Genomic DNA, 24,305 nt, shown 5'->3' with positions numbered 1-24,305 from the left:
CAGTTAAATCAATATAGAGCTTAAGTTCCGAATCTTTTAGAGTAACTTGTATATAGAATGAAAACAGACTACAAAGGAGGAGTTTGGAAACCCAGAAAACTTATAACTTGAATCTTTTTGTGAAAAAGGTCTGGTGTATGGATTTACACCATTTGTACTTAATTTAATAACAGGGTAGAGCAACTTCCTAAGGTTACCACAGAAATATCTTATTTTTTTCTTTGCTCCTCCAGTTTAATTCAAGAACATAACTACTACGAATGCTGTATCAATTACTATCACTTCTCTGTTACTGTGACTTCAGCAAGCAAAAAGTGGCTTAAAGCTGTCCGAACTGTGGTTGACCCAAAGTCCACTAAAGTCAGAGAAAACATTTACCCTGACTTCAGTGGACTTTAGATCAGGAGCTGTTCATACCTCATGTATATGTTGCTATAAACGAGAAGCAAGCTTTTCCCACACATACAGCATTTTACACACACTGATGTGTGCAATTTTGAGAAGAAAGGCTTCTGATTTCATGGATCTGGTTTGTTGTTTCAGTACAGGTATACAGACAATAGGACACTATTTGTACATAACAAACATCTCCTCTTTCCCTTGCCAAGCTCGCACAGTAGGAAAAAAGCTACTTCAATTCTTAATCAAATTCTAATTTATATTTAGACTGTCATAGGTCCATTGAACCTTGAACATATTTTCTAGATCAAATTTTAGTATTCCCTCATACATATTTCTTGATTTTTAGTCTTCATTCTCCACCGCCTTTTCAAATTATGATTCACTCTGTAATTGTTTATTCAAGTCATTATACTGTTATTGGAAAACTGTCAAATGAAAAGTTAAAAAAAAAAAAAAAAAAAAGCAAAGCATCAGTGGAATTTCCCCCTCCCTGTCCATTTAATTGTCCAGTTGACTTCTCCACATGTCATATCCATACAGAATACTACTTGGATAAAGTCTGTTTTGGGAAAGGGTGAAGAAATGGAGGTGTGCCTGAACTGTAGAACACAGAACATGTCTGTTTTCAAGGGGGTCTGTTTTCCAGACAAACATCAAAGTGAAGGGAACGAACTTTGTCTTTTGAGAGTGCACTTTGGAGACTAAGGAAAATCAAAGTGTCTCATCAGTATGGCAAGTGTAAATATGCCGAGTTAAATTTTAAATTACGTTAACTTCATTATAACAAGCTGTTCTGCTCTGAACATGGAGGAGGAGCTACAGAAAATGTTACCCCATGTGTCAGGAAAGAGCTGTTCAGACCCTGTGTTTCCTATCAAGTCACAAGCAGCCATGAACTATGATTTTGGAGCCTCAGCTGCTGTCTCTAGCAAAGCAAAGTACAAAAGGATTGCTCAAAGCCACATGTTAACATTTTAACAGACGACATGGCTACAAGCAGAGGACTGGGAATCTCCTGACTGGGATTTAGTTTTACCACTGATCTTGGGTTACACAGCCTTGGGTGGCTCACTTGAAGTAAATTCTGTTTTAAAGGATATTCTCACTCACAGATCTTGCTAGAATTCAAGTGACCAAATGATCTGAAATTGTGGCTGTTAATCTCTAAGTTTCTCAGACCTAGCAGGTGTAGGACTGCAATGTTGCTATTTGAAAAGTGCATTTGGAATACATTCCATAAAATATATTATATTCATATGTGATAACGGTATATGTTATCATAGTGTTTGGTGGTTTGGTTTTTCTTAATAAGACACGAAAGTGTGCCTCTAACATTGAATAACTGTAATATCCTTTTTATTTCTGTGTTTCTATTTTTCTTCCTTAAAAAAAAAAAGTCAATTAAAGGACACTGATTTCCTTATGAGTGGCCCTTTGACAGCTCCCCAAGGCATGACATGTAAAGCCAAAAGGCACATCTTTGGGAGATTCTTTAACAGCAGCAACACAGAACAAATGATAACATTCCGTGCATTGACTATCCTTGTTTCAATGCATAGCAACCCCAAGTGTATTGTCCTTTGTCCTATTGCCTCAAAGAGGATTTTGACACCAACTAGAAGGGACACAGAGGAAGAAGTTGCAACACTAGCAAGGGCACTCTGTAGTTGTGCAGTTCTGCTAAACTAGGAGGAATCTGTCTTGTTTTTACAAAGTTAAGGAAGTTTCCCCTTTGTGACTAAACACACAATCTGATCAGTCACTGCAAAAAACAGTGAAGTTCTATTTGTGGACAAAAAATAAGCTACTACTAAAAAAAATCTAAATTTGAAAGGCCACTCATCATTGTGCTTATGATCACTTTTTGTTTACGCTCCCTCAGCTCCATTAAATCCAGACAAAAATATACAATGCCTTGAAGTAACTAAGAGTAAAAGTAAGCACAGGAGCCCTTGGTGATTGCTCTGCTCCTTGGGATTAAAAATCCTGTGTTTACAGCATAGATTGTGTTTGTCAGGAAGAGTATTTCATTGAACAAGAAAATGATATTTCCATGCCTTTGGAGCAGGACTCCACAAATTTCAGCTCAGTCTTGCTGTTCTTACTGGGAACATTGGGAAGTGTAGATTTCATCCTGAAAAAATCTAATTAGAATTATTGCTTTTGTTTTCCATTTAGAAGGGCCAATTTATCTCAACATCTTAAAAATACATATTTCCAGTGTAATTTCAACCTGCATATCCTAAAGTTTTAAACTGAAATGAAATTTCATCTACCTTCCTCATTAGAAGAAGACAGACTAGGTCCCTGCCAATACCACAGTAAAGATTTTCCTACACTTCTTACAAATCCAGGAGATTGTACTACTAAATTCTAAGATTTTATGGGTTTTTTTTTCAATTCTTCCTCTGCTTCCCCATGAGTTGCTTACTTTTGAAAACACACTTGAGAGGATATGTCTGAGGCTGTTTCTTTTTTTGACTAGGTGGTTAATATGCGACTGATAAATTGGGGTTTTCTTCATATTTTTTTAACTTTGCAAAATTTGATACCATTGGATTTCTTTTGGCTTGTGTTTATCCTTGAAAAAAGAGGTCTAGAAATGTTTGTGTCTCTGAACAAGAAGAACTGGAATATTAACATTTAACTCTGGCTTTCTTATCGTTAGTCTTACTCAGTTTTCACCCATATCAGGGGAAAAATTTCCATTTACTAGTGGAATGGAAGAATGGAAGAAAATGGAAGAAAAAAACTTCCATTCAACTTTCATAGAATCAGGCTCAGTGATCCTCAACACTCTTTCAGACTTAGCTGTAATATTCCTCCGGGATGGAGGTCTTCACACTACTGTTACTTGTGTGGCCATCACATAATTTCATATGTAAAGTATAAAATGCTAAGCCTGTTTACACAGACACTGCTTCTAGGGACAAGTGCTTACACTGTATACACCTTTATGGAAAAAAACGTATACAGTTTAAAAGAGCCATCTGAAATATATTTTTTTAATATAATTGTTTCCTTAGCAAAGCAATACATAATGTTCTTGCAGGCTTCCCAGCCACTACTGATTTCTAAGCCAGCACCACCACCTGCTGGTTACAGGGAGTTTCAAGACCCAGTGCTGTTTTCCTGTCTCCAAATCCATGCATAAATATAGTGCAGTATTTCTCAGCTGTTCTTATACATAGAAATGTTGCTACCAGAAAAGATTTTTAGCAGATTGGTTGCAGTTTAACAATACTCTATTAGCTGAATTATGGCTTTCATAAAAGCAGGGAACGTTAACGAAGAAATTATTTTATGCAAAGTACTGTAAGTCACAGGGTAAACATTAAAATTAATCAAATAGATTGAACCTGTTGTATTAAAAGGCTATTGTCACATATGCAGGTTTTATTACTTACACAGTTAAATACTCTTTATAACACTACAAAATGAGTATTTTTTTCTAAGTGATCCCTACTTTAGTGTATTCCACAATGTACTCCATTCTTTTTTCTTGCTCAGAACAAATGAATCTAAAAAAAACAATTCCACCTGTTAAATCTATTAACATAAAAACAACCAAGATATAAATAACTAAGATTAAATCTATAAAATAACAGCAAAAATAGTGATAGCAAAAATGCAGACAGAATATAATCAATTGCTACGGAAATTTAGGGAAGCGTAGTACATAATTGCAAGGTAAATACTGGAAAAAAAGAGAGTAAGTAAAATAGCAGAATAATAACAAAACCCCTTAAAACTCATATCTCTGCAAAAAGCTCATAGTAAACTGGGCGAAATTGATTGCTATGGGAAGCAAGGGCTGGCAATCCACCTCATAAGGATGGAAAATAAAGCACAAGCTAAGAAATCAGCGGTGACAACTAATAAGGCTGGTACTTACATCATCATTTTGATATCTAATAGAAGGAATCCTCAAAAGGTTGGATGCATATAGCAAGGATCATATTTTTCAAACACAACTTGAATAAGCTCAACATACCTCCATATAGAATAAAAAGTTACTGTAATGAATTCTCTCTGATAATTTCCCTATTTCTATAAAAACCTACCTTATTGATAAGATTGAAATTTCTGCAGCAACTAGGGTTCAACTCTTCTGAAATCTTGTGAGAGGGGAAAGCATGCCATCTCACATTCACTTCATGTAAGACCAACTATAATGGCCTAAAATTACACAGGCTAGCAACAGAGAAGGAAAGTAAACACTGAATCTACCCAACTAATCTGATATCCATGTTAAAAAAAAAAATGAAGTTGCATATGTTTTGTCCTTCTAGTTTTTACTTTGATACTAAAGCTACAGGGAGCTGCCAACCTTGTTTCATGACAAAGTTCAGGCAGATCACAATCCATGATGAGGAACAGCTTTAGAAAGAGAATTTTATCAAACCCAACTGCGCTGTGCTTGGTACTTCTGGATTCACTAACCAAACCTTGATAAGAATGTGGGCATCACCAAAGAAAGAGAAGGGATCCCAACAGAGCACCCTCACTGTTCATACACAATCCAATGAATCAAGAGGAGAGGAAAAAAGGCAATGAAGAATTTTGCAGAGAGGATTGTCAAGGTGTTGAATTAGCAGGTTACTTTGTTGTGTTCTATACAACACTTGGTGTGCTCAGCACAAAATAAATTTACTCACTAGAAGTATAAAATTAAATACAGTTGATGTCCTTTTTCAAAGTAGGTAGCATGATAAGGAGGAGAGGAGACTGATAAAATTAAAAAAAAAAAATAAAAAAAGGAAAGAAGATACTGCAGGAAACCACTGAACTGCCAGGATTTCTGTTGTATCATCACACCAACTTCACAATGAACTCTTACAATCACCTGGACCAGAGGAACTCTCTCCAACAAAGAAAAAATTGATGTATAAAATTTCGTAAGATTTACAGGTCAGTTACTACTCTAAAAGAAACTATATCAAACACAAATGCCACAGGATGCCAATTATTTGGAAATACTGTTGCTGCCAGATGTTTTGAGAGTCAGATACTGAAAGCATCCAGAAATCCTATGCTCAGGGGACACTGACAGCTGTCAAGAAAGTCATCTTCCAAAACCAAATTGCTTGGAGCTCTACCTCTGAGGGTTTTATTTTGTCCTGTTTGAGGAGAAAGAAGAGGGCACACAAAAGGCTCATATGCTAAAGGCAGATTAAAACCAAATGCATATTCTGACATATTTTATACTCCTCGTGGCAGAACTCGGATACTGCTGAGGAAATTTGTGAGACAATTTCAGGATGTTTCCTGAGGAATATATGGGGCTTGAGTATTGAGGCTGAATATATGAACCTAAAGATATGATTCTGGCATGTCCTCAAGCTACAATTTTAAATGCAAAACAAGAGTTTTTCTATTTAGCAATTGTGGATTATTTAGCTGCAGCATTCAAACATTTAATCAGCCAATCAAAAAGACCTTAAAAGTTTGATCAGCCACTAGACATGCTAACACTAGAAATCCTGAATCCAAAATCAGAGTAGGCACTTTCATTAAAGTAGGAGATAGTATTTTCAAGGATTATTTGGAATAAACAGAAAGAGAGAAAGCTTTCCACAGATCATGCTCTAATAAAAATCTACATGTGGTAGTGGTAACAGGGGAGAGCTGAAACAAAAATTTAAATAATCTTATGCCTGAAAGAGGCAAATTCAGGCATAGGGAGCTCTAAGAATGCCATACCCATCTGATAATAGCATAGTGCATTGCAGATAGGACACAGAATTCATACTTCATAAATTAACATAGAGAAGGATCTGGTGTCAGCGGGTTAGAAGAATGTCAGTCCCTGCTCTTACAAAATTTCACACTGATGTAAGATGAGTCAAGTCTGGACTGTGTGATTGGATTCTTGGCTTGAGTCTTCCCTGGCACTGCAAATTGTTTGTTCATCCACTCCTCTCCAAACATAACCAAGGGCTTCTGCTGAGTCATGTAACTCTCCAAAGTGTAAGATGCCTGCACATTGGACTCCTTGTATGGAAGGATCCTGTCAAACACTGAGGATCACATTACTGACTCCAGGCTCTGCAATCTTTGCACCATGATTATCGTTACAGAATCTCTGCTGAGACTGGTATCTGTCCCAGCCCTACTCTCTTCTCATCTTTTTCCTTTGCCTGAATGAAGACATCAGTAAGGTAAATCTTGTTACACAGGGCAGGGAGACTCTTGAATACAAATAATCAAAATATATTTAATTAAATTCTTAATATATGTATTTATCTATTTATTTCTTTTTCCCCGAATAACTTTTCAATGGAACACAAGTTTTGTTCAGAAAAAAAAAAAATCCATCTTTTAACAACTATTGCAAAATTTAGATCTTTTGCAAATGAAAACTGATTTTATTCTCTGTAGAATTTTGTTCATAAAATGAAACAAAAATTACACTTTCATGTCTCAATTTAAAAAAAACATCATCTGTCAAAAATTAAAATTTCATGTCAGTAGAACTTTTACAATGTGCAACCTCACACAACAGGGTAAAGAGGTCCACTTTTTTCTGTGGAACACCAAAAGCAGTTATTAGCATCCAAGAGTTTGCAAAGCATGTTACTCATTGGAAAACTTATTGGCTTTGTTCCGAACCAAGTAAAAAACAGTATTTCACGTCAAAAACAAGATATAAGAATATTTAGGAGCCCACTAATGATGAGAAATATTAGCATACCATCTGAATATTTGGGAATCATGTCCCATATGTTGGAAAGGACAGTATGTAGTGGAAGCCAGGAAAGTACATCCTGTTCTATCCAGCAGTGCATCTTCTCATCCTTCTGCTGTCTCATCCTGTGAATGATAGTCATTTTCATACCCTGCAATTCTAAATAAATACTGTATCACTTCCTTGCTGCCGCCCATCCTGTGATTGACTGATCACAGAGAACCTGGCAGTCCTTGCATGTTCTGGTAGATCAGGAATAATTCTAATAGAGGCAAAGCATGAATAAAAGAACAAAAATAACCTTTGGACAAATGCCTGCTAATGAAATGTTCTACCAGTTTGCACCCATGGATTTACCACACATTGCTCATGGAACAGGAATAAGCATCATCTCTACATTAGGCTCAAAACTTGCAACTGTTTTTATTCTCTTCAAGAAGAATCTTTGTCCTATCAGATGAAAAAACTTCACCAGCTAGGCAAACATTTATCTGGACTTATAAATTCCTGTCCATGTGTCAAGCTGCTATTTTTACTTAATGACCAATCCCATAAGGGATCATCTAAGTATGACAGAAGCAGGGCAAATTTTAGACTAAACTACGTCCATTGTTAGATGGCACACCTGCTGGCTCGTTCTGGCAAGAGCTTGCTCAAAAACTGAGCCTCCATTTCCTGTTGCCAGTCTTCCTTCACAGCACAGGGTGATGTAAAATCTCTCTCCATATTTCCAGACATGCTGTGTCAGGGAACATACAGCACCATGGAGTGTGAGAGTGAAGATAATGTCAGGAACATGGAAATGGAGAAAGGCACATGCGTAGTGCAAGCAAAATCTTTTATGCAAGAATGAACAAAGGAAATTGCATGACAGAGATCAAAGATGCTGTAATGAATTTTTGGATTTCCTTCAGCAGTTTTTCATAGCAAACAAGGTCTGCATTCCAATTAAAGTTCAGAAGCAGCTAAAAACTCGAGATTATTTTAAAAATATGGCAGCAGAGATACTTCTCTTCTGATGCAGATAAACTCCTGCCCACTCATACAGTATATCTTTTCTAAACCTCTCTAAATTAGATAGCAGCAAGGCAGTTATGGTAATTTTTCCACACCTTCTTTCTGTCCTGTACCCCATTTCACTCTCCTCTTGTTCTTGCTGTGCATCTACATTCTTAAGCAAAGATCAGAAAATCTGAAAATTGGTCTTTGAAGGGGAATACCTATGTCAAAAGGACATTCAGGCTTAAATTTAGGACTTCAAAATGTCCTCAAAGCACTTCTTAGCACAAAATGTAATATAGTATAATAGATTGAGAATACAGTATTTTCCTTCTCTGAGGGGAAGAAGAACTATAGTCACGTAGTAAGTCAGTGGCACAGTCAAGATTGGGATCTTTGCCTTGTGGTACTTTTCTTTCCCATTTGCCTAGGTAAAATTTCCAGTCAAACTAAAATGCACACAGGAGTGTTTGACCAGATAACACTGGACAGATCTTACACAGTAATAATGCTTTCCTCACCCTTCCTTTTGAGAATAATTGTACTGTGCTAACAAAATCTGATCAGTATCAGTGAAGCATGTCTGTGTGAGGCAGCACACATTATGCTTCCTAAAATCTTTGATAATAAGTGAATCACAGAATTACAGCATTTATTATTAAATAAAGTATCATAAGGAAAGATATATCATTGTATTATTTAAAAAATGCTAAAAGAAGCTGAGGAATAGTCTCAAACAGTGAAAGGAAGACTGAACTTTAACCTCTTTTGAAGTATATTATCAACACAGTTATGAACTTACATACTGAAATAAATGTATTTGTGATTTCTTAAAAATAAATTAAAAATTTTCCTCGTGTTCTGTTCAACCCCCTCCTGTCTACCATAACCCCAATCAAAGCAACAATACAGCTTTGTGGCACTTCAAGAACCACATATGGAGTTATATGACAACAATTTCCTCTTTTCATGCAGAACATAAATAATTCACGAGGTTATGTTTCCTGGCATACATAAATACCTCAGAAGGTTCTAGGTACTCAGTCGAAAATACAAAGACCCAGAAAAATTATCTTGTAACTTGCTTCTGACTTCTAGGCTGAGGGCTGATCCACTCTGCTGGACCTACACTGACCTTGATAAAATCTGAAGATCTCTTGTTCTAATTCAATAGATTTTCCTAGCCTAGGTAAGAAATAGTTTTGCTGCCCCTGCTTCCAGTTCTAGAAGTATGAGCCTCATAGTATTTATATTAGTGACTACTACTTTCACTACAAACCTAATTAAAGGTATGAACATATTAAATATGCAAGGGGTCTCATGGAATAATCAGATGATCCACTGTGTTTGATTTTTTCCATATTTCTCCTATTTTTACATCAAAATGCAACAAAAGCAAAAGCACTGCCATATATAAAGCATTCTGGGGGGTTTTATACTAATCTGCATTCCACTTTGTATGTTGAAAATACATTGTGGTCTGTTGTATACTTCAATGAGCACCTTCTATATACTACAATACCTTCAGATTACATGAAATGTGTAAGATGTAAGTCAGAATATTTCTTTTTCTCTCAATCTGAGGGGAAATATTCCAAGTTGGTGAGCATGTTTTCTCCTTGAATTATAAAAGGAGCCAAAGAATAAGGATAAAAAAATAAAAATAAATTATAACAAGAGTATGATATGTATAGTACTTACGTATCAAAATTTTCGGTTTTGAAGTAATTGGAAAAGAACATGAATTACATATCAAAGTGTCTCTGTGATCAGCATGAGCTGATAGTTTTCTGCTGTTGTTGTTTCAACATTAATTTGAGACCTTGCCCAATAACATCCACACAAATGAGCTAAGAGTCAAAATGGCAATCAATTTGGGGGACCTATCCTGAAAAATGGTACTAACAACTTCCCAGCATCAATGAGCTTCTCAATCCTGCAGCTGTTTTAAAAAGCTTCCTCCCAAAGGCACATTTAGAACTAAATTAAATGCAACTTTGACTTAATTAACGTTTTAAATGATAATGAATACAATGTAGATTCATAGAAGGCATTTACATTGCGTTATAAAACTGATAAAAATTTAATAACTCTTTGTTAATAAGTTATGTCTCTCCAGACCCATAAAGCCTAAGGCAGACAATGCTGTAGTCTAGGGTCTAATCCAGGTTCCTAATGCAGGTGGTATAAGGAGGCAGGAGACTGACTTGACACTTGACATTTGCTCTAAGCCTGCTCTGGATCAAGCCACTGCTTGTTCATAAATACTTTACTTCATATAGTAAAGGTCAGAATTTGGGCTCAAGGCAGGGCTGTGACAGAAATGCTCAAGCTGAAACCGAGCCAGCTCTGGCATCTGTCGCTTGAAATAGCTTGAAAGCAGTAGAGAAGGAGACCTAACCGGCCAGCATCTGTCCCACACCAAGGAGGTAACAGGAAGAATCTGCTGCCTGGTGGTTAGAAACTGTCATGGTGAGTTTCATGACAACCAGCCACACTCAGGAACTAAAAATGCAAACATAATTTCCATGTCACCTTGCATAAGACCCTCTGCTAAATTCACTCCACAGGATGCAGACAGCATCCTTCCTAGCTTGTACCCATAAAAGCAAGCAACTCACTAGTCCCTTCCTGTGACCCTGGCAAGAATCACTACTCAACATAAAGGCCTAAAGGAACTAAATGCAGACTCTTCTTGATCTTTCCTTCCTCCACTATCCCAATTCTTCAAAGGTTTCACCTCTAAACTTAGCAGTGCCTCCACCTCATGATGATGTGAGAGTTTATCTCCTTGTTACAGACATCACAAATTGGGCAGAGCTCACTCTCATCAGCATAGGGGTATATGCTGCATCACAAAACTCATCTGAAAAAGTGCATGCCTCATTAATTGTATTACCTAGCAATTAGCCAGGTTGTCTCATTTTTACCATTCTACTTTCTGAAAACATCTTCGTTTGAAGGGATCATGCTGGGATTTTTTCTACTATTGCATTTCTACATCTCAGGATTCATCTATATGCTCATATTATGCCCAAAAGAAGCTTAAATAATTTAGCAGCATTTAGGTTCTATTAAGGTATAGAACAATAAAAGGGATTTTTTTTTTGTCTTAGAGCCTAACTACACAGTTGAAGTCGCCTATTGCAAAATACCTATAGTTTCATGTCACTTTCCCCCAGTTTGTAATTAATGGTGTCTCATCAGCGTTTGAAGAGGAAATAAAAAAGTCATGGTGCACTCATATAGAGGAAGAAAGTGATGTAACAGATACTCGGAGTCTCATGAGGGCATATACCAGCCCATTCTGATCACTGCTTCTAGCTGACTGTTACCAATAGAGAGAAAAGTACAGGTGGATCAAGGAGGGGATCACCTGGAGGACTGGACATCAGGAGGGCAAGAAAGGCAGACAAAGCGTTGGCTCAGTGAAACCTCTGTTCCAGCAAGCAGCTCCTGAATGCTAGTTAAGACTGTGATTGCATTTATTGGCCCAATTCATCCCATCTTCTTTAGTGGAAACAGCTGCATGCATCTTTGTATGACTGCAGCAAGGAGAAGAAGATGGAAAGAAAGTAGGCTATGCAGAATTGCAGATATAAAAGTAGAAAGTAGAAGAGTAATTTCCAGTCCCAGGAAAGCAGATCTCATAGTGTCTTCGGATTTGCCAGTCCCAGGCTATGGAGCTGGCTGTAGATATGGAGATCTCCAGCACATACAAGCTTTGACTTTATGACAGTGGCTATACCATAAGACCCTCTACAAAATAGCACAGAATTCTCCCACAATGGTATTTTTTTCAATTGTTCCATTATCTAGTTTTATAGGCTTTAAAACCCCACTGTCCACTTTTAGCAATACCAGCTTTCTCCACAGTGGTCCATCCTCAGAAGATGGCTAAGGAAGGTGATTCCCTTCATTCCCCAGCAGCAGCTGGTAAGATGCATATGCTTGATTTCTTTTTCAGTTGTACTAGGCTTGTATCTTAACTGAGTTATCTAAAACAGTATTCTTTCCTAAAAAATGGCAACTAAAATAAACACAGGTACCCATTTTGACATTATTTTCAGTATTTTGAAAGGAGAAACATAGTCTTGTAGAGGTATTTAGAACATCATAGTCATGTCAGTTCTCAGGAATACAACACTGACTGCATGGAAACTGATGTAACTGAAGTAAAAATCTGTCACCCTAAAAGGACAATATCTGGAAACAGTTTTACATAAATCAGTATTTTGCATGCAGTTCCTTTCATGGGCTTATTATTTATATTCTCTGTGCCTTTGAATTACCAAGAATTTACTTGGCACTGTGTCTCATTCTAATGCTCCATTTTCATTAATCTCATTTAAAAAAAAAATTAAAAAAAAAGACTATAGAACATGGTGCTCTCTCATTGTCCAGTATACTGAGGTGGGGTCATTCAACAGAAGTGAGCTGTAAAAAACACAACAATCTGATTATAATTGCTTGTTTAGGACCTTATGCTATTAGAAAGGAGAGCATCTGTCTTTCCTTTCCCAATTGTTTTTCATTTCCAAGACCCAATTGCTTATTTATTCCTTCACTCTCTTCTTCTTCTTCCTCAAAACATTAAAAGCATACTATTGGCTTTTTGTGCAGGACAAAATGAGACAGTGTGACCACAGAAATAACATTATACAAAAGAGAAAGGATTTATGCAGCATATGCAAATATAAGATTTTCAAAGCAAACAGGTCTAGCTCCCTCCTGTGGCCGCTGCAGAAGTCTCATAGCTTAGAAAAGGTGTGAGGAAGGAGAGAGCAGTGGTACTACCCCACCTTGGCATAATCGGAGCATTATAATGTAAATGTGATGATATTCATAGGTGGATTGAGCATCTCAAAATGTCTAGCTACCACAAGGTGGTATACACAGCCTGTGAAAGGAAACCCATTGTTGCTAAAGGGTGAACAGAAAATTCTAGCACTGCAAGTTCTCTCTGGACAGGTCACATATCTGCCCTTCCTCCATATCAGATCATGCATGACAGCAAGTAGTTATTCTTGTCCTGCCTAATACAGCAGGACTAGAGAAGTAGTAGGTTAGAAAAGCAGAGGATACATCCTCTGTAGAAAGCAGAAGATGCTCTCTTGCATTCTAGGAGAACTAGATATGCTGGATTTTCAGCCAGCATTTCTGGAACCTGGGACTTAATAACTTTCAACTCATTTAGAAAGCCCAAGCACAGTTATACAACTGCTGATTTTTAGATACACTGACCAACATCAGTGTGTTTTATGCATCCATCTCCCTGGAGATCCATCATTTCAACTCTCAGTATAGAATTTGGCTTTTTCAGTTGTAAAGACACACAGGCAGAGTCTTAAGTAACAGGTCAATGAAGAAGCTGGAGCTTTTCTTGGCCTAACTTGCTGATGTCACATCACTGGTTACAGCTTCAGCACAGTTTACCAACCCTGCAACAGTTTACCAACCACCATAATGTTCACCTAACCTTGCAGAATGTGATTTTAGATTCAGCGGCTGACTTGTCTATACAGAATAAAACGTGCAGACACTAGAAGACTATATAGAATATATGGCTTTAAACTGGGTCTAGCACACAGGTAGATACATGCTTTGCTTCTTTCAAAAGTCAAGCTTTTTCCAACTTGTCATAGCATGGTCTTTTCATGTAAGATGTCTAAGAGTCTGGGCTGAACCCTGAATTCAAAATATGGTAATAATTATTCTTGTCTTTTGTCTCTAGAGATCCCTAATATTCACCAAAGCAAAAGTCTTCCCACAAAGCTTCTCAGAACTACCAGAGCATTCCAAAGCATGTTTTCTTACAAACTGAATTAGATATGTCTGGGCCTAATATCAAGAATATCCTTGAAAATTTAGATTCCCATGGCAGTGGGTGCAATGACAACTTTAGGAAAGGTTTCCTTTAGGAACATGAACTTTTCATTTTCCTGAGAAGCACAGCCATATGGTGATGGAGCAACACAGAAATTAAATGGATCAGGTTAAGATTCTGTCTGTATCAATTAATCATTTGAATGGCATCCCCCAAGACTTGGCACAGACCTAAGCAGAAACATCACACTTGTTAATAACATAATTTCATTGTATAGACCACCCCAGGTTTTTCAGCAGTTAAGTGACTCTCTTCACTCTGACTTGAGTCTCCAATGCAAAAATACTCAGACCGTTTGCTACCCATGTAGCAATCTACCAAATACAGCTAAATCTGAAAAAAATTATACACAAAAAAGACTTAAAATTCTCTTTCCTTACATTCAGAATTTTAAGGGTTTTTTTTCAGAAAACAGCCTATAAACTCAAAAGCTCTTTTAATGTAATTATACTTAATCAAAATATGATTTGCATTTGCTGAAAGTAGAAACAATGCAATAACAGAGACTCATTCACAGTGGAAAATACACTGCAAGTGTTAACTTTCTCTGCAGATTATACAATTAGAAAATTAAATCCTGTGTACACCAGTGAATATGTAAATTGATATCTTCTACTCAACATCAGATTTTGGAAACAAGACTAATTCTTACAAAAACTACTCATCGTTTCAAGAAGCTTCATACAGTGGTCTGTGATTTTATTTACCTTGGAAAAAACCCCACTATTATAATCAAAAGTTAAAAAAAAATAAAAAAAAGGAAAGAAAGAAGTACATTAAGCATTTGTAGAAGCAAACCAACTCAACTGGGGCACCACGACCAAAGCAAGCCCTGTAATAGTATAATGACCTTTAATGAGTGTCTGGGGAAACAATACAGTCGTAGCATAAAAGACAAAGGGCAAAACCCATCATGGCTCCACTGACACTAATTTAAAATGATTTTCAGAACAACTAAAGAATGTAAGAGAGGTAATCTGATCCACCAATCTGACCTCACTTTGATTCTGGGGCCCTGCTGCTGCCATTTCTAATTGTCAAACACTCTACATTTCACATCTGCTCATACTTAATGAAAAGCTGACTCTCCCCACCCTTCTCTGAGCTAACTAGCTCTGTCACGATGGGCACCGTCCGACCCCCGTGCACGGCAAAGCAAACACACTGATTTCTATTGAAGCCCTGCCAGTGCAACGTTGTGTGCATATATATATTTTAATTGGAAAAGAAAGGCTTATGCTGCTTCGCAAAGAGCGCGAATTGGTATTGATTTTCGTACTTATTATTAACAGTCAAAGGTGACTAGTCTCACAAGGGGAAGACTGAGATCTCTTTTGATTTGATGGAGTGATGAAGGGGGGAAAAGGCCCTTGAAGGATAGGATGCTAAAAATCCTCAAAGCTGTCAATATCACTTACCCTTCAAAATATAACATAGCTCTAACATGTTTCCCAAAAAGCACTGCCTTTTGTTGGAAATAATGCCATTATTGTGGAGGGTTTTGGCTCAGCAGGCAACACAATCAAAAATGTTTACTTTATCTGCCTCTGTAGAGTCTTAAGTGGACTTGAAAGCTATGGTAAACCTACAAATTAGTTTTTCTTTCCTTGCCAAACAGTGCTAATGGCAGAAATTTTACCCACTTGCAGGGGATGTATTAATTTATCCTAATCTGGTTGCTGTTAACACCAATGCCAGGACTCAGCCACATACTCTGTACCAGTGTGCACTCACACAAACTGTACCAGGCACAGTGTTACTGAGGCTGTTACACTGGACATAAAACTGCCTCCAGCAACCCTCAATACACGAAGGTTTCTTGTTCACTTTTCTTAACAAAATATATTTCGCTACATTTTACCCTGATAAAAGTCTCATTAAAGGATAAAACCTCCTGTGATTTAGAACGGGACTTAAAACTAGGAACCATCCACCTTAGGGTGATACATGAGTTGCAACCCAGTAGATAGTTAGGATGTTCAGAATGCTTATACACAGAGAAAGATGATTTTTGGTAAAATCTCCAAGAAATCCTATTAGAATACTTTTAATTTATATGATCTTCAGACAAAAGAAATGTAACAATTATAGGATTGTTTGTGACTGGGAAAATAGTTCAAAAGTGAAAATAGTTAAAGCAAAATCATTCACCACTTGGACTATGTACTGAAATACATACAGTACCAAAAGAATCATGTGCATAACCTAAAAACTGCATTATAGTCTTCACAGGGGAAGGCACTTTTGTCCATAATGACTTGCCTTGGAAAATGGACATGCTTCCCGATCACAACTCCAATCTATTCTCATAGCAGTATCTGAATAATTTTATAGCTTTTCTTTGCCATTTGGCTAGGGAAAGGAAAACACCTCCTGTCCCAAGACATAGTTTTACCTGTTAAGAATGACTAAATAGGACAAGAAAATGAAACAAACAAACAAACAAACAACCAAGAAGCCATTTAACAATCTTCCTCAGTTGTTGGCATCACACTGATAATCCAAGCTTTGGAATCCCTACAGTTTGTCTGAATATTTAATGGCCATGCAGAATTGTTCTATGTTCTCTGTCTTCTCCCTCTCAATTCTGATCTTTCAGAAGAGCTTTTATGGCACGTTCTGGAATGTTACTATCCTATGGAACAGATTCTACATTTAATTTCAAAACGTTTGTACCAGGGATTTGCACCAGCCTAGTTTTTCTGAAATGGCACTATAAAAGGTACAACCATTTTGAACAAAAAGTAGAAACATTTCTGTGGCTTCAGTAACAGATGGAAGATCCTGCCTTACTGAGAATGAATAGTTACAAACAAAACTAAAGATAAAAGTAGCAGCACAGAATAGAATAGCTACTACAGTTCAGCTACTATGTTGTATCCTGTATATTTATTCACTACGCATTGTATGGTGCTCTAGAGCCAGCATTATTAAAGCTACCGACTTGGCACCAGTTACATATTTTGACCCAGGTCTGGTCCTCCACTGAAGCACTTATTGCTTAATTAATGACAATTTGTATTGTATGAATTAAACAGAAAAGAGGTCACCACACTGCACTACTAAGGTCCTACAGGCTATTGCAAGAGGATGCTTCATAAAGAGCACAAAAAGCAAAATAATGATTTACATTTTTTTTGCATTAAAAATAAAAACAGAAATATAAATACAGAGCTGTAATCAAATTTGGGGTTGATTTTTTTAAAAAAGCATCAGCCCAGTAAAACTCACAGAACTACAGTGCACGACACAAGACAGGGATGATACCACAGACACCACAGACATGGAACAGCATGTGTTGGTGTTAAAACTTACAGGCACGTAAACTGGTGGAGCAATCATTAACAGAGACAGAAGAAAGTGGGAAGGCTCTCTCAAGGGTGTCCATGTTACTATGTACACTGCCTGACATGCAAGAGCAGTCACGCTCAGAGCGTCCGCAATCAAAACAACATGCCAGTCTCATTCTCTTGTAGATGGACATCTTGGCTATAACCATGTGTTGGATGGGAGGAGAGGAAGAGCAGCAGGTTAATGGCAAGGTTATATATATAACAAGGCAGCTGGAAGGTAATTTAAGGGATTTAATACAGGCCTTAGTTAATGTTAACAGTCTTGACCCAGGAAAAAAAAATGCAATGAGATTATTGATAACACTTTGGCTGTACATTAAAAGTAGGGCAAAAGATTAATTGCTCTTTATTTCTGTTCAGTCTTAGAGGGTGACCGCAGTCATGGGGAAAAATTACTCTTTACAGTCAAGTGTTTGGATCAAAATAGAACACAGTAAAAGCACAGAACGCTAAGAATATGCTTTTCCCTTGGCACAATTAATACCACTGGGCTAAAATGAAAACAAAAGTTGCTAGTCCATTAGATATTTTTGCCTATCCTGTTTCCTGTAAAGATCAGAGATTTCTTTGTATATAAATATATATATGCATACACACACAGAAACACACACATATATTCTTACATACACACGCTCATACACACATATGCATTATACATACACACACATATATATACATATATATAAAGATATTTATTCTTAAATGTATTATAATAATTTCTCTGTATTAGCTGTGCCAAGGAACTCCTTTACTGCAATTAATCACACATTATGAAAGAGTTACAAGATATTAATAAAATTTTTCAAAAAATTGATTTTGCTTACATTATGTCTTCAGGAATTCAAATTAACTCTTGACAGAATACCAAAATTTGCCCATATAAGAGACAAAACTAAAAATGGTAAATATGCTTGACATTAAGATCAGTTCACAAATAAGGCATCACCAAAAGCACACAGAGCATTGGTCCACTGAAACATGCTGAACCAATCATTGGCATGGCTTCTGCTCTGGATTCAAAAGTCAATCAAGTATAAAATAACTGATCGTAGAAGTAGGTGTTAGTTCCAAAACAAGTGCCAGGTTAGACAGAACATCTTTATCTTTCAGTCATCTGAATGTCCTTGTTATGTATTTCTAGAAATATAGAGCATCCTATTTTATAAAAGCGTGTATAATTAACATTCTGGAATTTTATATTTCATCTGAATCAGGTATGTTTATGTCTCAAGAAATCCAAAGGCCATTTAGATTGTTTCACATGTTGAACTGAACCAACTTTTGGTAATGGTTTAGATTGAACTGACTCAATTATACTAAAAACAAAACAACACTGACGGGCAAAAACAAAACCTTAAAAGCAAATGCAGAAAAAAGGTAATGTTTCTCTGGCCTGTACCTTCAGTTTAGGATGTCTTTTTCGCATTATGGTAATGACATTAAATTTAAAAGAATTTTTTTTTCCAGTTTCTTAATCCCACAGTCACCAGGAAAGAGGGATTGAAATCACTCTAATGGGTCAAGTCCTGTTCTAAGGCCTTGATGGCTTGCCATACAGTATACTTGTCAAGCAAGGGCAACATTATGATTGTGGAAAACAGGCATTGAGGGAGATGAATGAGTGATCTCTTCAGCAGCGACTCCATTCCTCTAAAACTTTGCTCACATGACTAATGCCATGTTCTTTTAGCATCCTAGTAGAGTTATCTCACAGCTGTTCAGAAATTCATCATGCAGCATCAGGCTTGTTCATTGCATAGTACATCATTCCTCAGAGCTTGGCTTTCAGTGAGAAGGCTTCCACTGCAGCTTTTGATGCATACACATTCAAACTACACAGAAAATTCAAAACAGCATTTTCCCATGTTTTCCCTCTGTCTAATTCTTCCCAACACATTCTTTAAAGTTGAAAAGTTGGACAGTAAAAGAAAAGTGAAATAAGTTACCAAAAGTGTGACAGTCTTTCCAGTATGCCTACATTCTTATTTTTTGAGGAAATGAAAGAAAAATAAAGGGCATTTGTGAGACATACTAACAATAGGTGAGGTGAAAAAGCAGGCCCATTTTGCTGTAATTATAGCTGTTTTGAAGGACTCTTTCTAATCAAACACTGTAGCAAAACAACTTAACTATGCTATGTCATTGGTTAGTAACAGTCCCTGGTTTTCATTTACTTCTGGCCATATCTTGTCAACAGTCAATAATAGGATAGGACACATTTATGGAAATTAAAAAGAAATAATCCTTAAGGGCAAAGAAGCCTGGGAATGAAAACTTTTTGTATCATTTTCGTCATACTTAAACCAATAAAGTTGGAAATTTAAGGCCTTCTCTTCAATAGGGGAAGGACATGATAACGTTTCTCAAAAGCAATGCCCTTCAGGGACTGTTTTTAACTATTATTGTCAGTTGTTCTGGAGATCATGCACCATTTGAATATTTCACATCATTAACATGCAGGAAACGGGCTTGGACCTGGAAATACAAGTAGCAGAAAGGACTTGCCATAAGGATTTAAACCAGTATATAAGCAACTGCATATCAGAGCAATAACTTTTGGAAAGAAAGCATGCTGTTACTCTTCATTCCTTTTATACAGTCAGTTACATTCACACCAAATACAATACTTATTTTAAATAAAACAAAACACGCATTATTAGTAGGGATGACTAGTGACAAGATCAAAGACAGGACAGAAATGATTTTAAATGGTTCAGCCACACACATACCATTTTCTATAAAACTTCCATAAACATTAACAGAAAATGGGAATCATCAGAGAGACAGGGGGACCTTAAGAACAGCCTCTGGGTGTGTTAAATTTATTTGACACCTGTAGAACCTGCATAAGAATCAACTCATTTCTATTCCTAGAAGTGTTATAAATGTTGAATAGAATTGTAATTTGATACTGATGAAAACAAAAGTTGGGACATAAAGGAAACTACTCCCCTATTTTCAACTGAATAATAAATAGGAAAAAAAAAGAACAGATCCTTCTTCTTAATATGATGACAATCACACAACATTTGTAAAACTAACTAGCAAAAAATATCAGGGGAAGTTTTTATTGACATTAATTTAAGACTGCTTAAATAATTTACAAAACAAGGCACATATGAACTACTCATTAAGAGCAAAAGGAGAGCAAAGTTTCTTTCAATTACTTATAAAGTAAATAAATACTTCTAGAAACTTTTAGATGCAATTTTTCTCAGAAGACAGTAGCCTTCCATTTTATAAAAGAAAGAATAGCTCCCCAGATGTCTAAGCTTCTCGCAATACCTACTTTCTGATCTCTAAAAGTCAAAAAGCACAGTTAAAATGTGTAGATTGTCTGGATCTGAAGTGGTTCACAAACAGTAATGGGAAATATTTCCAGCTGCAAAAATAAGCAAAGGAAACTGCAGATTATTCTCTACCTAAAATGTCAAGGAACAGCTTTTCTTTTCTTTTCTTTTTTTTTTTTTTTTTTTTTTTTTTTTTTTTTTTTTTAAGAAAGCAGAACAAAATATTCCTTCTTCTTTCCTGATTTTTTTGTGACCCGTCGGCTGTGCCCCATCCTGGTGCTGCTCCCATCGCTTTTCCCTGGGCTGGCGGGGCCAGAGAAGAGCTCCGAGGACATCTAGTGGATCTCTCTCAGGCAGCAGCCGCTCAGCAGCGGCAGCAGCGGGAGCTTTCCTGACCACCGAATGCTACAAAAAGGTCCCCAAACGCTTCAGAATTGAAATGCACAATGTTATTTCAATTCGCCAAGTTCTCATGATTCAAACTATGAGTGAAAAATCGTCAGCATTAGAGGGCGACCAGACCGGCGTGACCGCCTGTCTGCAATGCTGGATTAGCATCATGAGACTGAAACACAGACAGGACTTCCCCCAGCACAGTTTCAGTTTCCTGAAAAATACAGCAGCGTGCCTTAAACTGTTTGTGAGATTTTATTAAACTAACACAACAGGAAAATCTACCTCTCCATTATTTAATTTTTACAAGACGACTTCAAGACTAGCAAGTGAGCTCGTTCGCTCTCTTGCAATTTTTGCCATCCAAGACAACTTGTTTGCTCCAATTCACATGGTGCTGTTCTATGGCAAAACTGTAAAAACTCCAGGAGAGCTGCGTGGACATCTTACTCTATTTTAGTAGGTATAAGAATTACTCGCAGGTTTTGATGTAATGGCACATTTATAGACCAATTCATTTTAATTTTCAAATCTGATCATGACCTTTCTTTCATTACCTTACAGAAGACTCTCAGCCAGTGTACTCTCAAAGCAAGCTGCATTTCTAAATAAACTTAAGCTATTGGGGAAATGGAAAAAAACCAAAACTACATGACCTTTTCTTTTCTAGTTCTTTCACAGCATGAAGCACAGCACTCCTTTACTTTTTTATTTATTACCATTTAAATGAACTTCTTTAGTTCAGAAAGGTCTCAACATAAGTACGTATTTTAAATAGATACATTGCTACAGATAAATCCAGATTGCTTCCAGTATTTTTCCTCAAAGTCAATAGTATTCACCATTTAATCCACAGAAATGAATTAATTTGTTTTATTGTTGATTCTTATCATGCTGACCTGTTTCACAATCTGCTTTTTTCTGCTGCTTCATCTTTCTGCTGTGTCATTGCTAAAAATAGGTGTTTGGAGAAATTTCTGTTTTCTCCTTGCATATTTTCTTCTACGACAGGATCTCAATCCTTTAGTGTAGTTTGCAGACACCACAATAAAATAAATAGCAAATAATGATAATCTTAATTGTAGGCCACCATAATTTCAAGAAGGTCAGAACTTTATCAAGAGCATAAATTATTCCTTGATTCATTGCAAGATCCTACAGTGTGTAGAGCTGAGAGGGGAAAAATATCTCAATCCTGATTAAGACTTGAAGTGTTGTCACACAATAAATTCAGAATATCTGGTAAAAGGTTGAACTTTCATGGCCTCCTTTACTTAGAATAGCTGCAGTTGCACAGTGAAGTTACAGCCTCAATCTGGCACAGCAACGCTGCACTGCAGCTATGAGATATTGGATCCCCCTTGCTCTCTGTAAGAACAAGCCCAAATAATCCCAACACTGCCCTATAACCAGTACATTTCTTTGCAGCACTTGTATTTCTAAGCAGCAAAGTCTTTCCATGTCCCAAATGCTGTATTTACCATGAGTGTACACATAAAGTGGCTGATGAGAGCCTTCATAGATTCTGTACACTTTTAAGTGGTATGACCTAGATTGACATGAAGTGGTCCATAAAGCTCTTATTGTAAAAATTTACAGCTAATGTCCTGAGAAATCAGTATGTGTCTATTTATGTAAGTAATGTCAAAACCAGCAAGTTCAAGAAAATAATCACTGCAGCTTGTTTCCTGTTGAAGATATCTCTGGGTCTATACATTAAAAAACACAATTTCAATTCATTGCCTGGCTTTTCCCCATACTTTTTTTTTCCTTCATTGGGGAGAAAAAAAGTTTGATAAGGACAGTAAAAGACTGCTGTGCTATTCTTTGTGTCAGCTGTGCAATAGAAAGTATAAAGTACCGAAAAATTAAACAGGGACCTGACAATTGAATTTAACCAGGCAAAGAGTGCTATAGTGGCAATTACCCCAGCCTAACCAATATCCCTAAAAATTCATGAGATATGCCTAAAATAATTTCAAGGAAATACTATTGCCAAGACCTCATTTTCATTTAGGGATAAAAAATAAGCTTGTGGAAAAAAGGGGCAAATAGGTGCAAGAAGGGGAAACTGCTGTATTTTCTTCAACGTCACCCTAATCTCCATTGGTGTAAACGATGAGAAACTTGTGGGTATGACGTCACTGCTACATGCAACATAAATAAAGAAAAGAACCAAAATACTGAACAAAAATACTCTCTGCTAGAGAAAGACAGGTTGGACCGCACTCTGGGCTACAGGGAACCCATTTTTACTCACAATAGATCACTATCAGTGTGCAGTTAAAATATAGTAGGGGCCGTGTTCCAAGGCAGCAAGAGGAAAAATAAATCAAAAGTTTGTCAATGGTCATTGATTACAAGAAATTCCTTAAAACACATCAATGTACACATGATTTGTCCCCTCTGGGGTTCAGCCCCACCGTTCACAGCAATCACTGTCACTGGAAAAAATATATAGAGAATTAGACCATAGCTGTTGCACAAAATGAAAGAAACAGGAGGAATAGGTCACCCAGTTTAGAGATTTCATCCCAACGTGGTTGCATTTTATATAAATATATACATGTATTTGGCCTCTTGCTGCAAAAACTACAGTTAAACGGAATAGGAAAGAGATTGAAAACATTAAAAAAAAATTAACAATCCGCAAATAAAATTTCCACACAAGTATTTCTTTGGACAATATGCCATCAGCACTTATGTGTTATTCACAGAGTGGGATGGGTAAGGAGAAAGGGATGGCAAAGAAACTGCAAAAGGAAAGCAGGATTACATGAATTATCCTTGGTCTTATAGAAATGTACTGATCTGCCCTGAATTATTAATATTAGGCCTAACAAGTTTGGACAAATGACTATGTAGGTCAGACTCACGTTTAGACCCCAACAATACCCCAAGCTAATGTTCAGAAAGTATCTAAATTGAAGTGCAACCTCAGATGCATTATTGTGTGTTTTAAGCATTATAGGTAGCTCCATTAATGAGAGCCACCATAATTCAGTTTTCCATGTAAAGATATTCTTCCACATTTAAATTCACCTGAATGTGTCAATATTTTCATATACAACCTTTCCTTTCATCTTACATATTTTCCACATTCAGCTGCCTCTAATTACTTGTTACTTGCTCATTAAAGCATGTATTTGTCATACAGAATTATACAGATGCATGTGTATGCAGTGTCAAAAATCAATTGGCAGAGTGACGTGTTACATGCTGACAGAGCAGTTGACAGTTTCCTAACTCAATAAAGTTTTCTCAATTTATGGTTTGTTTTGGTTAGAACAGCA

General features: G+C 36.7%; 1 protein-coding gene across 27 annotated transcripts in view; it reads right to left on the bottom strand.

Moving 5' to 3' along the window:
- The window catches only part of KCNMA1 (potassium calcium-activated channel subfamily M alpha 1), a 433,224-nt gene that overhangs the window by 77,969 nt on the left and 330,950 nt on the right, over window positions 1-24,305 (bottom strand). For 14 of the 27 annotated variants that reach the window (XM_088168919.1, XM_088168925.1, XM_088168927.1 and 11 more), the window contains one exon: window positions 17,292-17,465. The exons of 12 other annotated variants lie outside the window; for them this stretch is intronic. In XM_088168919.1, coding sequence (XP_088025045.1) covers window positions 17,292-17,465 — 174 coding nt within the window. Of the gene's footprint in view, window positions 1-17,291; window positions 17,466-23,272; window positions 23,282-24,305 lie in introns of all 27 variants that reach the window. One more of the 27 variants, XM_014886684.2, reaches the window with a different exon arrangement.

Source organism: Sturnus vulgaris, chromosome 8, assembly GCF_052056855.1.
Source record: "Sturnus vulgaris isolate bStuVul1 chromosome 8, bStuVul1.hap1, whole genome shotgun sequence".
Classification (NCBI taxonomy): Eukaryota; Metazoa; Chordata; class Aves; order Passeriformes; family Sturnidae; genus Sturnus; species Sturnus vulgaris.
This window is presented reverse-complemented; position numbering and strand designations above follow the sequence as displayed.